Below are 13,849 nucleotides of genomic sequence, written 5' to 3' on the forward strand. Positions count from 1 at the left end.
AAAAAAATTACTGTCTGCTTCTGCACGGTACTGCAAACATTGTGCACTAGGTATTCTTTGAGTAACGCCATTGCTCTTTTTTTAAATCTTGGTGCACGATAGCTGGGACACCCTGTATAACGAAGAACGTATCGCCATATATGGATGTAGAAGTCACCATATATGGGTTGACCAGGTCATATACGGTTGTACTTGGCGCCATATATGAATGCAATTGAAGCCATATATGGGCTGGAGCGCCATATATGACTCCACGTGGGGCCATATATGGCCATATTTGGCGCCATATATGGGCTGACCACACCATATATGGCCCTATTTGTCCCCATATATGGCAAGTTATAGCCTGATATGAACACATATATAGCTATATATGGCCACATATAATTTATATATGGGCCATATATGGCATTTTCGTAAGGGCTACCACGATCCGAGGAACGTGTATAGACTTAGTGTTTGCAAACTTCCCATTGCAGCCAGTACAAGAACCTCTCTCGCTTCATTTCACAGATCATAAAGCCGTCGTAATGAAGGGACCTCGCAATCCAGTCATAACAACGACGAAATGAAAAGAACAAACGAAGAAACGAAACAACAAACGAACAAGAACAAAATAAAAGAACAAAATAAAAGTTGAGTTGTACAATGTACGCCCACAGTCTTAACGCCTTTCTTAATGATGTAATGGGCGAACTTTCACGGGAGAGTTACGGTTACCGATCTCCCCCTCTCGAGCTTCGCCCCACTTATCATTCATTCCGTGGATATGGCGTGATTTTTTTTATCAAGCGCGAAACGGAGCGAACGCATTAAAAAGTTTCCTTTTCGCTGCCCGAGTGGGAGATAAAAAATGATACTCCGTGACGTAACTACTGCAGCAGGCAGCCGCGCGATAAAGCGCTTTCAGGGAGTGCGGCCGCCAACCGCATAAACTGCGAGAGCACGCCAGCCCCTCACCAGAGCTCTCTGCATGTATTGAGCGGCACGCGCTCCCGTGTTTACTGTCAAAGCTTTCGACTGTAGTACCTTTGCAGTGACAAGCAGCAAGACTAAAAGGCCGCCACGCGAAAGCGGACATGCGTACAACGAGGGGTTAAATACAGAGAAATTTCAGCCACCTGGTTCGCTGAAGTTTAAACAAAGACGCAAAATTTGGTGCTTTTCCGGAAACAGTCTTGTTATTTGATGGTTGCTCCCAGTTAGAATAACGTCAGAAAAAAATCCAGCTGGCGGGATACAGCCCTTTTTTGCTGACAGCTGCAGACTAAACCCAGTTAAAAAAAAAAAAAAACAGCTGAGGCGAGTTGATGCTCCAACATGTTTCTGTCGTCGACAGCACTTTCCTCTTACACAAGAACCAAAACATTAAAAGCACTGTTAGGTCGTGTCAAAACGTGCTAGTAGCTAAACGCCGCTAAGGTTTGCGAAAGAATAAATTTTAAGGTTCATCGACTACACCTACTTCCTACAATTTAGAAAAGAACCAACGAAAGAGTCCGGCATCGCTAATTTACCGCATGGCATGCCGATGGTTCGAGTTTTACCGCCGTGAATGTCGTAATTGAGGCTTCGAGACGCGCAAGCCAGTCCCCCCTAACCGCACACCAAATAACCCACGACAAGCCGCGATATGAATGCCTGCGATACGTAACCAATAAAGAGTTCTAACCGTCGTAGTCGGTCCAGTGGTAATAAAGAACTACGTTGAAAACTCGGGGAATCGTAGAGAAACGGTTAATTCTCACTTACCATACCGCTGTTTACCAGGATTCCCGGGTCGTTACCCGTCGGGATCATGGACTGTAAGTTCACAGGCCACGGGGCGCACAAAACAACGACGTTTGAACGCGTGCTGCCGTCAGCTCGCGGCGTTCAACCACCGCCGCTCTGCAAGCCGAGATAAGAGGAAGGCGTCGCACAGCCACTTGAACAGCGCGGCGGGAAGTCCGGGGTTCCCCTCGGAGCACGGCTTCCGAACGTGAAATACGAAGGCCCGGAGATGCGTGGATGTTTGTTGGTTGCTGTTAAGGACGGCGGCTGTGCAGTGGGCGCTGCTCCGGGCCGAGTGTGCGAGCTACGCGTACGCGATCGAGTGGCCGCCAGCTGCTTCTTTCCTCGCCTTGCGTTCCAGCACGGTCGCGCAGCGCGCATGCGCACTAGGAGGGTGCCGGGTTAGCCAACGTGTTCGGCAGGGCCTGCTGTTTCGTTGTGCTATTGTTGCACCGAGGCGATTGATAGATGAGTGATGCAGCTGGTTGAATCCCGCACTTTTGGTTCGGGTTTAATCGCGACTTCTATGACCTCAACGAGGCCACCGTTTGTGCGTTCTGGGGTTTCACAGTTGCTGACTGCAGCGTTATTAAAAAACACGGCGTTATCTGTTGCGTGGTTGCGCAGCGCAGAGGAATCTGGGTAAAACCCGAACATTGCTGAAGCTGCGCTTATCTTGGTGGCTGCGCAGAGGGGTACACAAAGTTCGCTATGGTAGTTGGAGTGTAGGCATGTGTTCAATTTCCGGCGCTGCGCAGAGGGGTACACAAAGTTCGCTATGGTAGTTGGAGTGTAGGCATGCGTTCAATTTCCGGCAATGTGAACAGCCCACGCAGAAAAGGTGCCAACTCCACGAATGGTCAGTTGGCTCACAATTTGGGGGCTATTTCGATCTGAAGCTACAAGTGCGCCTCAAAGGTGCGTCGCAGTGTAGGGATGCGGAATAAGTTTTAGACCACCGCGGTACTCAACATGGGCCGGGTTTGCACGCGGATATTTCGTTGGATATGCGCGTAGGTCTGTGTTGCAAAGGCACTCATTACTTAGATTTGCGTTGGTGGTAACGGTTTCTATAAAGAAAAATTTATAGAAGTAAGGACATCGGTCAGCCTCGAGACACGCTTTAAAGGCTCGTCCTTTCCAGGCGTTTGGCAAATTCTGGGAATTCTCGGTGCGGCGGCCGTATCGCAGTCGTTGGCGGGCTCCCGTTGAGTTGCAGCAATAACGGCATTCGAGAGCCGTTTAGAACGCATCACAAGCGAATCACAAGAAAATTACCTTTCCCTTTTCGGATGCGTAGAGCGTAGAGGTCGCGAAACGCCAAGAAATGAGACGCCTGAGTGGGCAAGGCTACTAGGCAAAGAAGTAAACACCCCCCCCCCCCTCTCTCCGCATCACGCTCCCGTCTTCTGATGCTCTTCTTAAATGTACCACAAGCGATAGCGATCATCAAGAACAGGATGTTACGAGAATGAAACGAAAAGGAAAACCGATGCAGCTACGTTGTTTCAGAGAGTCGGCGCAGGAGACTGCGGCGTAGAGGTTAAGTAGGGTTCTAGAAGTAAAGACGGAAAAATTAAAATAAGTAAACAGTAAGGTAATTAAGTAAGTGCAGCCTCGGGCCAGGGACACGCAGCGGGCGTATTGTTATCGCTCTTTTGTAGTTCTTTCTAAGCTCTTTGAATTACGAGCTTGCGGATAAATTGTTTAGGGGCGTACTCATTTTCGTAAACGAGCTACAACTCTGCTGCACGTATCATTAGGGGCGTCAAGGCCACGCGTGCAGGATCCCTAAAACAGAAGATTCTTCTCCAGCTTTGGGTTGAGTTTTCAGACTAGAGACGTAAAAAGAACGTACATGAGAAAGCAATGGGGAGGGTTGCAGCAGGCATCCTCGACAATGTAAACGTTTATCTCTAGCGGGCGCACTCTGCGCACACGCGCACACACGTGCACACACGCGCACACGCACGCGCACACACGCACACGCACACACACACACACAAACATACACACGCACACGTACACACACACACACGCGCGCGCACACGCACACACACACACGCGCACACGCACACGTACACACACACACACGCGCGCACACGCGCACACGCGCACACGCGCACACACACACACACACACACGCACACACACACAAACATACACACACACACGCACACACAAACATACACACACGCACACGCACACACACGCACACACACGCACACACACACGCACACACACACACAAACATACACGCACACACGCGCACACGCGCACGCACACACGCACACACACACGCGCACACGCGCGCGCACACACACACGCACACACACACGCACACACACACACACACACACACACACACAATGACCCCGCACGTCAAAGCACATAAATAAACACTGCGCCGTGGCGTCTTCGGGGCAACAGGCGATCCCTCGAACGGGGCCCTACTGAACCACCACGACGGCTCCTTTGAAGGCGCTTGCGGCGATCGCCATAGGTGTCGGCTGACTGGATCCAGCCGCTTCACGTAATTTATGAAACAATGCTGAGCACGAGGTCACGGGTTCGATTCCTGGCCGCGGCGGCCGCTTTTCTGATGGAGGCGAAAAGCAAAAAAGCCCGTGTGTACGAGATTTCGGCGCACGTTAAAGATCCCCAGGTGGTCAAAATTAATCCGGAGCCCTCCACTACGGCGCGCCTCATTCCCTGTGTAGCGTCGGCGCGTTAAACCCTACAATCAATCAATCAATCAATCAATCAATCAATCAATCAATCAATCAATCAATCAATCAATCAATCAATCAATCAATCAATCAATCAATTTCTGAAACAGGAAGGCTGACTCGAACTCCGTTTGGTGCCGACACTTTGCTCTCTCTGTCTGTCTGTCTCTCTCTCTCTCTCTCTCTCTCTATCTCTCTCTCTTCTTTCGTGTTAGCTGCAGCTACTTACAATAAAATACAATGGGCGGACGGAAATGTATTTCCATGAATGCCGCAGAGCCTACTGCTGCCGTAACCAACAGCACAAGCGTACGAGAAATCAAAAGCTCAACAAATTATGCGTAAATTATGGGAATTGTTGATGAATACGTAAGTAGCTTTCTTACGCCTCATGTCTTCCTTGTGAATTCTGTATAGCCAAGTTTGGCCGAGTAGCCGAGTACGTCGGATTACTTTATTTCTTTATAGTTTTCCTGTGTTCCTTCTCGCCAATGTTGTACTAACTCCGCCTTTTGTGCATTTTTACGGGAGCAGTGCTCAGTTGGTTCGTTTTCACGATGTTTATATTTATCGTTCTTCTCCGGGATCTTTTGTTGGGGAGACATACAAGAAGCAGAATTTCGATTTCCTAAGTTCGCGTATATCGTCTTTTATTTCTTCTTTTTTATTTTTTACTTTTTTTTCTAAGGGATTGTTTTACCAATCATGCCTATTAATGCTAATATAACGGCTAAAAATGTTAGCTTGGCCAATTATGCATTTTTAACATAATGTAGCTCCAGACCCAAGATCAAGGACCAAAGAGGGAGGTTACAAAGATCGGCAGCACGGGCAAAGTACAAATGCGATGGAGAACCTCAAGATAAAGTGACGCACTCTACTGTCGCGAATACCCCGTTTTTCTATTTTCTATTTTTCGTTTTTCTATTTCTATTTTGTAGCATCGTTCTTCAGTTGCCAAGCCCCGTTTTTTATAAGAAAGGCATGCAGCCTGCGTCTTTGCGCGCTGACCGAACGGAAGGCGCGGCTGTTACGGGGAGCCATCGGCCCAGCTTGGGTTACAGCGCGGCAGCGGCGGGCCGTTTTCCTGCTCCGGGCCCTCGGTGTAGCTCAAACGACCTTTCTGTCTTTTCCACTGTGTACTTTAGCGTGTTATGTGTGAACTACTTTCTTTACGTCAATAATTCTCCAAACGCGCGTTTTCGAGTTCAAACGTTGTGTCTGTGTGTGAATGGTCATTTTCTCTTTGGCCGGAACATGGCTGATTGGTGTTTACAAGCGTCTCACCGATTGGCTGCAGAAAGTGGGGCCAGGATGCACTTTTTTCCCACGAGTCCGCTTGAAGCGAATATAAAACCTCTCGGCCCGGTTAAAGGGGCGGGCGGCCTGCACTGGGGACTGATTCGAGAAACGCTGCCGCCCGTCGTCGGGCCCTTTCGTCGGCAGACCGCAAACCAGTCAGCCAGGTCCCGCTATGTACTCCTGTACTCTTTTCTGTCTTTGTCACTTTGTGTACTAAGTGTATTCTTCAAATTTGTAAGTGTTAAGTATCAGACAATGTCATCAGTAAAGTAAACCGGTTAACCTTAAAACTTCTTTGACGTCATGACTTCTTCACCGCCGATAATTATGCTACCGTAGCGGCAGTTATTGGACAAGTTTTGTCATTACACTACGACGGCAGAGCGGTGGTGCAAAGTGCCGGCGTTGCACACCTAAGCGCTCTTTCGCAGTGGCTGCAGGTCAGCACTGCAGACCTCCAAAAAATCAACCCTAATGCAGAGGACTTCCTGCAACAGGACGCCTCCGAAGAAGAAGAGGAGTAAGCCGTTCATGCTCCGACAGTGCGAACCAAGCAGTCGGCGGAATCGCGGCGATGATTGCTGCAGATATTGCGACGGCCATCCCTTCAAGCAGCGTCACAACGCCACATCCTTAGCTACAAGGCCAGCCTCGACCACGGAGAGACAGTAAAGCTGCCAAGGTTGCATCTAGAGCTCTTCAATAGTGATGAGAATGATAATGATGATGATGCTTTTGGGGTTTAACATGCCGACGCTACACAGGCGATGAGGCGCGCCATAGTGGAGGGCTCCGGATTAATTTTCACCTGCTGTGGATCTTTAACGTGCGCGGAAAACTTGAACACACGGGCGTTTTCGCTTCCATAAAAAAATCAGCCGCCGCGGCCGGGAATCGAACCCGCGTCCTTCGGCTCAGCAGCGCAACGCCATAGCCACTTAGTCACCGCGGCGGGTTGGTTCAATAGTGTCACAAAGATGGCAAAATTACGTCTAAAAAGTAATTAAATTATACTACTCATTACTTTCCCAGAATGTTCTAAAATGTAATTAAATTACATTAGAAATTACAGGTGGCCGAAAGTAATGACATTACATAACAAAACGTTTCAAGGGTAATGAAACTACTTTGAAATTCCTTTGAAACGCATGAAAAGGGAACGAAGAGGTACGAGAAAGCAGGCAGAGCTCTCATCGAAGCGATTTTTTATTCGCGTTAGTAGAGTAGTAATGCCCAGAGACTCCCTGGGCATTGGCACTCTACTCGGGCAACTTTTCTTGGTCAACTTTTTATGCCGTAAGAGAAGTGGACAGCCTATATAGTAGTCAGAAGTAATTGAGAAAGTAATTAGAAATTTCATAATATTACTGGCCCGAAGTAATTTATTACATTAGTAAATTACCAACACTCAAAAGTAATTCATTACAATATTCATTACAGCAGAAAGTATTTTATTTACTGTAATTTAATTTCTGTAATTTCATCACTGCCAAGTCTGAATAGTGAGCTGTCCGTATCGCAAACCTTCTGAGAACGCTACACCGAAACGCAGCACGACAGCGAAGGGCTCTCAATAAATAAACGAGGCTGCAGGCGCCTGAGGCATGCTACAAATACGATGTGATGATACTGCTGCGAATATTTGGGGACAAAGAAAGAATACAACAATACCACGAGACAAACTTGAGAGCTCCTCACAGCGTATGTTCGTGGGAAGAAGTACACGGGCTAGGCCGCTTGTATGATAAAATGCAATTGCATTTTATGATGTATGCAATATATGTAATTTATGATACGCTTGTATGATAAAATGCAATTGCATTTTATCATACAAGCGGCCTAGCCCGTGTACTTCTTCCCACGAACATACGCTGGGAGGAGCTCTCAAGCTTAAGCTCTTAAATAATCTGGAACCAGTATGCCATTATATTTGGTAATTCTCTGCGACATTATGCCTTCGGATCTCCCAAAGAAGTGGTGTAGATTTGCACAAAAACGCTAAGACGAGCCAGCAGAGCTGTAACGCTTACAAATAGGTCGTCACACGACACAAATCAATAGCCGCTCTCTGGACTCGGCCGCCGACCGTTTGGGGATAGTTGAAACTATTGGGAAGCTTTATCTCTCTCTGTTTCTCTCTCTGGCGTGACGGGTATATATCCAGCAAGCCGACCGACGTAGCAGAATTTCTCGTTGATTGAGAGAATAGAAAGATGCGCAGAAGCGCAAAGCACAACTGAGCAGAGGAGAAAATAAACAGACACGCACGCGAAGGACGCCGTACCTCACGCCGTCACCTCATATTCCACGCAAATCCGGAGCACTCGAGGCGATGCAGTCGAGTTAATGAAACACGAGACACCACCTTTATCATCTCTCTATCAGCCAGAAGAAAAGACGAACAAATTGGCCCCGACCGAGCCATGCGTGGTGAACTCCTGAATGAGTTCAAAATATCTCCAGTCCAGTAATTTCCAGTTTCTACTTCAATAAATTACTTACCTTACCTTACCTTACCTCACCTTACCATGCTAAAGAAACGTGAAGTGCATTAACTTCAGCGGATGCTGTGCCTTGTTCCTCCTAAACCCGACGTGGACATAACAAATCATGATTGTCCGAAAGAAGTTGTAAAAGAAGTTACAACTAACGTGTGCACGCAGTCAATGATAAAGACGCAGTCAGTAATAAAGCAAGAAAAAGTGAAGTGGCTGTGGGCATTTCTCGCGCTTGAATCGTCGGCGACAAAAAATGAGATGTACTAGGAGTAATGTACTAGAGTGAGGTAGTTGAAAGACACGCATTCGGAAATACGTCTCTAAAGCTCTTAACGTGCGGGTTTTGGGGACGAAGGACTTCAACTTTACATGTTCGGAATGATAGCTTCGTGGCGGAAACGCTACGAATTAAACTGCGCTTACGGATCCCGTACAGCGACGCCGAAAGGACCATAAAGGCCGTTAAGGTTCTTTTCATAAGAAAAGTCGTAGTAGCAGTTCCAGTTGACCTTGACTTCGTGTAGCCAAGTGGGACAATAGAGCGCTTATCAACGACAGCCTCATTTATCTAGAAACACCGGCTGGTCCAGGAATTGCGCTGCTGATGCGAGCCGCCCGTTTCTGGAAATTCCTGTGAGGGCAACATTGCCGCTGCGGAAAGAACAATGGCTTGGCAGCTATCGAAACAAAGTTTTCTAGGAAATTCCACGTCCGTTCAGCGTCAACGGCACTCTCACCATGGCAATGCATGATGGAATTTCAAAAATTAATCTGAAAACCGAAGTCAAAGGGCAAACTATACTGCAAAAGCTTTGGGAGCTGCACGTCATCGGTATCCGATGAGGATAGTATAAAACGCCAAGAGAACTTATCTACTCTTTGCAGCACAGAAAGGACATCGCTATGAAGTGTCGCTTCCGTGGAAACATCTATGCAAATCAATAGGAACCGAAAAATGTCACGAAACGGCTCAAAGTGTTGCAAAGGGGTTATACCGAAACAAAGAACTTGGGGAGGAATACGACACTGCTATCAGAAACTACATGAGCGAAGGACGCGCGGTAAGGGAAGAAATTAGGTGTCGTCCGAACATGTATATATTACATGCCTCACGAGCTCAACATCACTGGTGGACGCCAAACTTATCTTGGCCACGTCCCGGTCATCCCAACTCAGTCAACGGCACCTGAATTACGCATAGTGTTGGACGCCTATTTTAATGTACCACAACAGTCGTCACTCAGCGTACACACGGAGAAATGGCCAAAGCCCTTTCTCTGTGTGTAAACGCTAAGGATTCTGCAGCGTTTTCACCTACACTGATTACGCTCGCGGTGAACGTCCAGAAAGCTTTACTGCAGAGCTGCGTGTCACCGGAGTACAGTGTTGCTCTAAGGTCCCTTTGGTACAGTGAGTTGCCCTATAACCAGAAGAATTTGCCAGATATGAAGAATGGAGAATGCACTTGGTACTACAGCAATTTCATGTCTGTTAAACGCTATTCGTTTCCAGCAACTGCGGAACAAGGGCAACGGTTTCAAAATAGTGCGATCACACTCAAGCCCCATTGCTAAGTCGACGACTTGGTTAAAGGACGGAACACCGCAGACGAATCCATGAAGATAGCCGCTAAAGCGGAAAAAAATATTTACAGGGGCTAGAATGGTCATAAGGAAATGGTCCTCCAGTTCAGACGAAGTTTGGAAGACGTTCTGCGGTCAAGAAAGCAACGCTTCATATACGACGCAGGGTGTGCTGAGCTTCTGTGGGCGCCCTCCGAAGGCGAGATGGTCATGCCAGCTGATGCCGTTTTCATCACCGCATGTACAGGAGTCATCACGAAACGCGTGGTGCTGCAGGCATCAGCGAGTGTCTTCCGCCTGTTGGGATTAGTGGCACTTTCCGTAATTCGAGCCAGTGGTTTTTCAGCTCCCTTAATTGGCGCAGAGGAGGTGGCTGCGATGAACGACTACCAGATGATCTTTAAGCAAGATGATATAGCTATTGCCAAAATGGGACTAACTTAATTTAAACAACTTTTTCCCCCGTAGCGGGCGAACTACGAGGCTACCTGACAGATGCTCATATTTAGCGATGCTATCCCAAAAGCTTACGGCAACATTGCGTACATACGAACGCAAGGTGGCAGCGAAGGGGTCAACTCCAACCATATCTCCGGAGTGTCCAAAGAAGCTCCGTTGAAAGTTTTCTTTGTTCCAGTCTGAGCGGTCCTGACTGGAGTGCTCATTACTAAGTATTTGACGTGCATACTGGTTTTAATCAAATAACTGCAATGCGTTTTGGGCAGTCTTCATCATCGCCCTCTGTTAGCTCAAAAGCAGAGCCAAACAACCCAAACAGTTTGTAAATACTGGAGTGGCTGACGTAGTTTATAAGCAGCTCACAAAGTCATAGGCACTGCCCAGGCACCGATAATCACCACCACCTGCCTAACACGAGCGGTGTGGTTCTAAATCGCTCAGGGTCAACCTACTTTGTTGGAAAACGTCCGTTAGCTGCAACAAAGTTCTCAATTTCGACCACAAAAATAAGTTGACAATGAAGCTTACGATGAAACGAGTAAACACAGCAAAGCTGCTTACAGGAGCAACCAATACGACGACCCTTTTGCATTAAGCACAAAAAAAATAGCAGTTACACATGTCTGAGAAGTGAAACGGCTGAGGTGTTGATGTTTGTGAGAAACTGCCGCTAACACAGAAAGGGTTCCGAAACCTCTAACAGCAGACGACATCAGTGAGGCCAGCACCGTCTGGATTCAACATGCTCAATGCAACGACCACGAGCATGAGATTTCAGCAAAACCTCGGATACAGAGCCTGCGGATGTACTCCCCTATTGCACAATTTCAGCCTTTTGTTGACGCGCGAGGATTGTCGCTTGCGAAAGGCCGTCTCCAGTTGTGAAAGGTATCTGAAGATGTCCGAAATCTAATCCCTTTTCAGAAAGAGCACGTGGTAACAGGAGTTACGGTAAGCGCTGCTCAACTTCGAGCTCATCACGGAGGCGCTCTCAACAAAATGACAGAATTGAAGGAATGTCCCTTGATCCTGTTCTGCAAGCAGTTAGTACACAAAGTGATCTCAAGATGTTCTTTTCACAATTGTTAGGACAACATGGATACAGGTTGATGGGCAGGCATCAAACGTAAGCGAACAAACAAGGAACGAAAAGGAGTATTGGATTTCTCAAAATTTATTAAATGCACTCGGCAGCGATTCCGATAAATGCTTCCAATTTTTTTTTTCGCTTCTGAAGCCCTGCGACAGCTGTAGTTGTTGTCAACACGGAGCGGCACCGCGTGGTTTGCTCGTCGCAGCGGATACGCTTCCCGTTTCAGCTTTGCTTTTGTGGCTTTCTTTTTAAAGTGACTATCAAATGCGATCATTGCTGCAACTGAACGAAAGGTGGCCAATAGCCGCTACATCCATGTAATGACGTAATTCCAGCAGTGGAAGAATGCCAATATCGGGAGTGAAAAATCTTTTGCGCAAGTTTCCAAGTTATCTGATGGCCATATATGGAGCAGGAATGTTTGGCTGAGGTACTTCACGACCCCTGGATGTGTGGTTGACTACGTTCTGAGAGAATTGAAGATGTCAAAGCAAAAGTTGAAAAAATATTGCAGGGTCTCTCTGAAATATTTCGCCTTGGTTCTTTTTAAAATTAATTGACAAAGGCACAAATTGTGGTGACGAGTACATTTATTGCGCGTATCTACAGTGGGTCTCTCTAGATAGACGGAGATTGGTAAACTGTGCGTTTGTATATATAGACGTGCTTCTTCACACTATGTCGTATGCGGTGTTTAGGCCTGTCTGTATACTCGGCATTGAAACCCACTGCCACAGTTTGCTCTGTGCTAGGCCTATTCCCTTACTCACGTCCCTCCCTATTGCACTGAACTACAGGCGATCAATCGGCCTCGGTAGTCACCCGCAACTCCACGGTCACATTTACAACATGAAATTATTCGGCAGAATTGACGTGTCACAAAATTACGAAAAGACTGGGCGCATTATTTTCTTAAAATGTTAACCTTTGAACAGATAGGGGGGTGGGGCAATACATGGTCCTCACTGTGATGATGATGATAGCACCGAACGCTGTGAAGCACGTTTGAACGTGCATATAGATACGTTTTTTGCATATTTATTTATTTATTTATTTATTTATTTATTTATTTATTTATTTATTTATTCTACCTCCTCTTCTGCGGTGAGAAAAATATGTCACTATTTAAGCGACAATGGGCTGGTCGTTAAAAAAAATCCCGGGCCATCTCCAAAGATCCAGTGAGTAAGTGTATTCTTGGCGCCTTGGCGTTTTTTCCAACGGAGAAGAAACCGTTTGAGGGTAGAGGTACACAGCTAGGCTCTAAACGTCTCTTGTCTTTGAAGCACGAAGTTCTCCAGCGTGAAGAGTAAACGAGTGTCTCGGTGTTTTTCTTTTAGTACGCGTTACGAAGCGTTCTAAAGCGAGGCGTAAGCGAGTGTCCCGGTGTTTTTTTTAGTACGCGTTACGATCTAGCGCGAGGCGTAAACGATTTTTCCGGTGTTTTAGTACCGTGACTACATGAGACGAATGACGATTATGACGACGGCGATGACAGGAGACGCCAAAAGCCCCAGCCCCTATGGGCTTAGCCCCTCATAGAATGGAAGGACCATTCGGGGTGACCTCTGGGACGGACCACCACTTCTGTCCTCATCCGAGTTCCTAGTTACTTACAAACTGCCTTCATCATTTTATAGCCAGTCGTCATATATGCCATCGTTAAGCTCAGTCTATAGTTCATTCCACAAGCTAGGGGCAGCACTGTGGAGGCTACATTGTTGTCCCCCTCCGGGCGCCTAACCCACCGCGAAGGAAGCGACAAAAGGCGCCGGGGCCTTGTGGTTCCACTTTCCGAGAGGGGAGAAGGGAATGTCCTTTCAGTACCCCCTTCACGGCGAGTTAGGCGCCCTCAGTGGGCGCACTGTTGAGAACAATGTAGCCTCCACAGTGCTGCACCTAGCTTGTGGTATGAACTATAGTTACTTACAAACTGCCTTCATCATTTTATAGCCTGCAGTCATATAAAGACAGCCTTGCAAAGTTGACCGGCATGAGCCTTTACGAGTAACTTTCCACAGCAATGCGTGCCATAGTGTTGTCCCACGCGGAAGGGGGTGGGGGCGGGTGGCGACGCTAAATTTGCGCACTAGATGCCGGGCAGAGTTTCAAGACGGAAATCAGTAGAAGGGACCAAATGGCGCCAGCCTTGGAGTGAAAAAGGGGGGAGTGCTGCTTGGACAAAGGAACGGCTGCGCGTCACCGGACTTCGGGGTACACTCCTGCCGTGCGAGGAGTGTCAACACCGCTCGATGCGCTGAAGATAGGGCTTCACATGCGGAGTTCCCGTGATCGGCTTCTGGCAGGTCGCCCGGAGTAGCCACCGATCCAATCAATGGAAAGCACCGGGAAGCTTCGCGTCGGGTGCACAGCAGGACTTTGACCTCGGTCCAAACAACATGTGGCTAACTG

The 13,849-nt window shown here is 47.6% G+C and overlaps 1 protein-coding gene across 2 annotated transcripts in view; it reads right to left on the bottom strand.

The window, feature by feature from the left end:
• The window catches only part of LOC144179352 (uncharacterized), a 91,939-nt gene that overhangs the window by 37,999 nt on the left and 40,091 nt on the right, over positions 1–13,849 (bottom strand). The window contains exon 1 of one of the 2 annotated variants that reach the window (XM_077707673.1): positions 1,753–2,252. The exons of the other annotated variant lie outside the window; for it this stretch is intronic. Coding sequence (XP_077563799.1) covers positions 1,753–1,800 — 48 coding nt within the window. The 5' untranslated portion in view covers positions 1,801–2,252. Of the gene's footprint in view, positions 1–1,752; positions 2,253–13,849 lie in introns of those variants that run through there. 2 annotated transcript variants of the gene reach the window in all.

This window comes from Haemaphysalis longicornis, unplaced genomic scaffold, assembly GCF_048455015.1.
Source record: "Haemaphysalis longicornis isolate Haplotype H1 unplaced genomic scaffold, Haemaphysalis longicornis Haplotype H1 scaffold_4, whole genome shotgun sequence".
NCBI classification, from domain to species: domain Eukaryota; kingdom Metazoa; phylum Arthropoda; class Arachnida; order Ixodida; family Ixodidae; genus Haemaphysalis; species Haemaphysalis longicornis.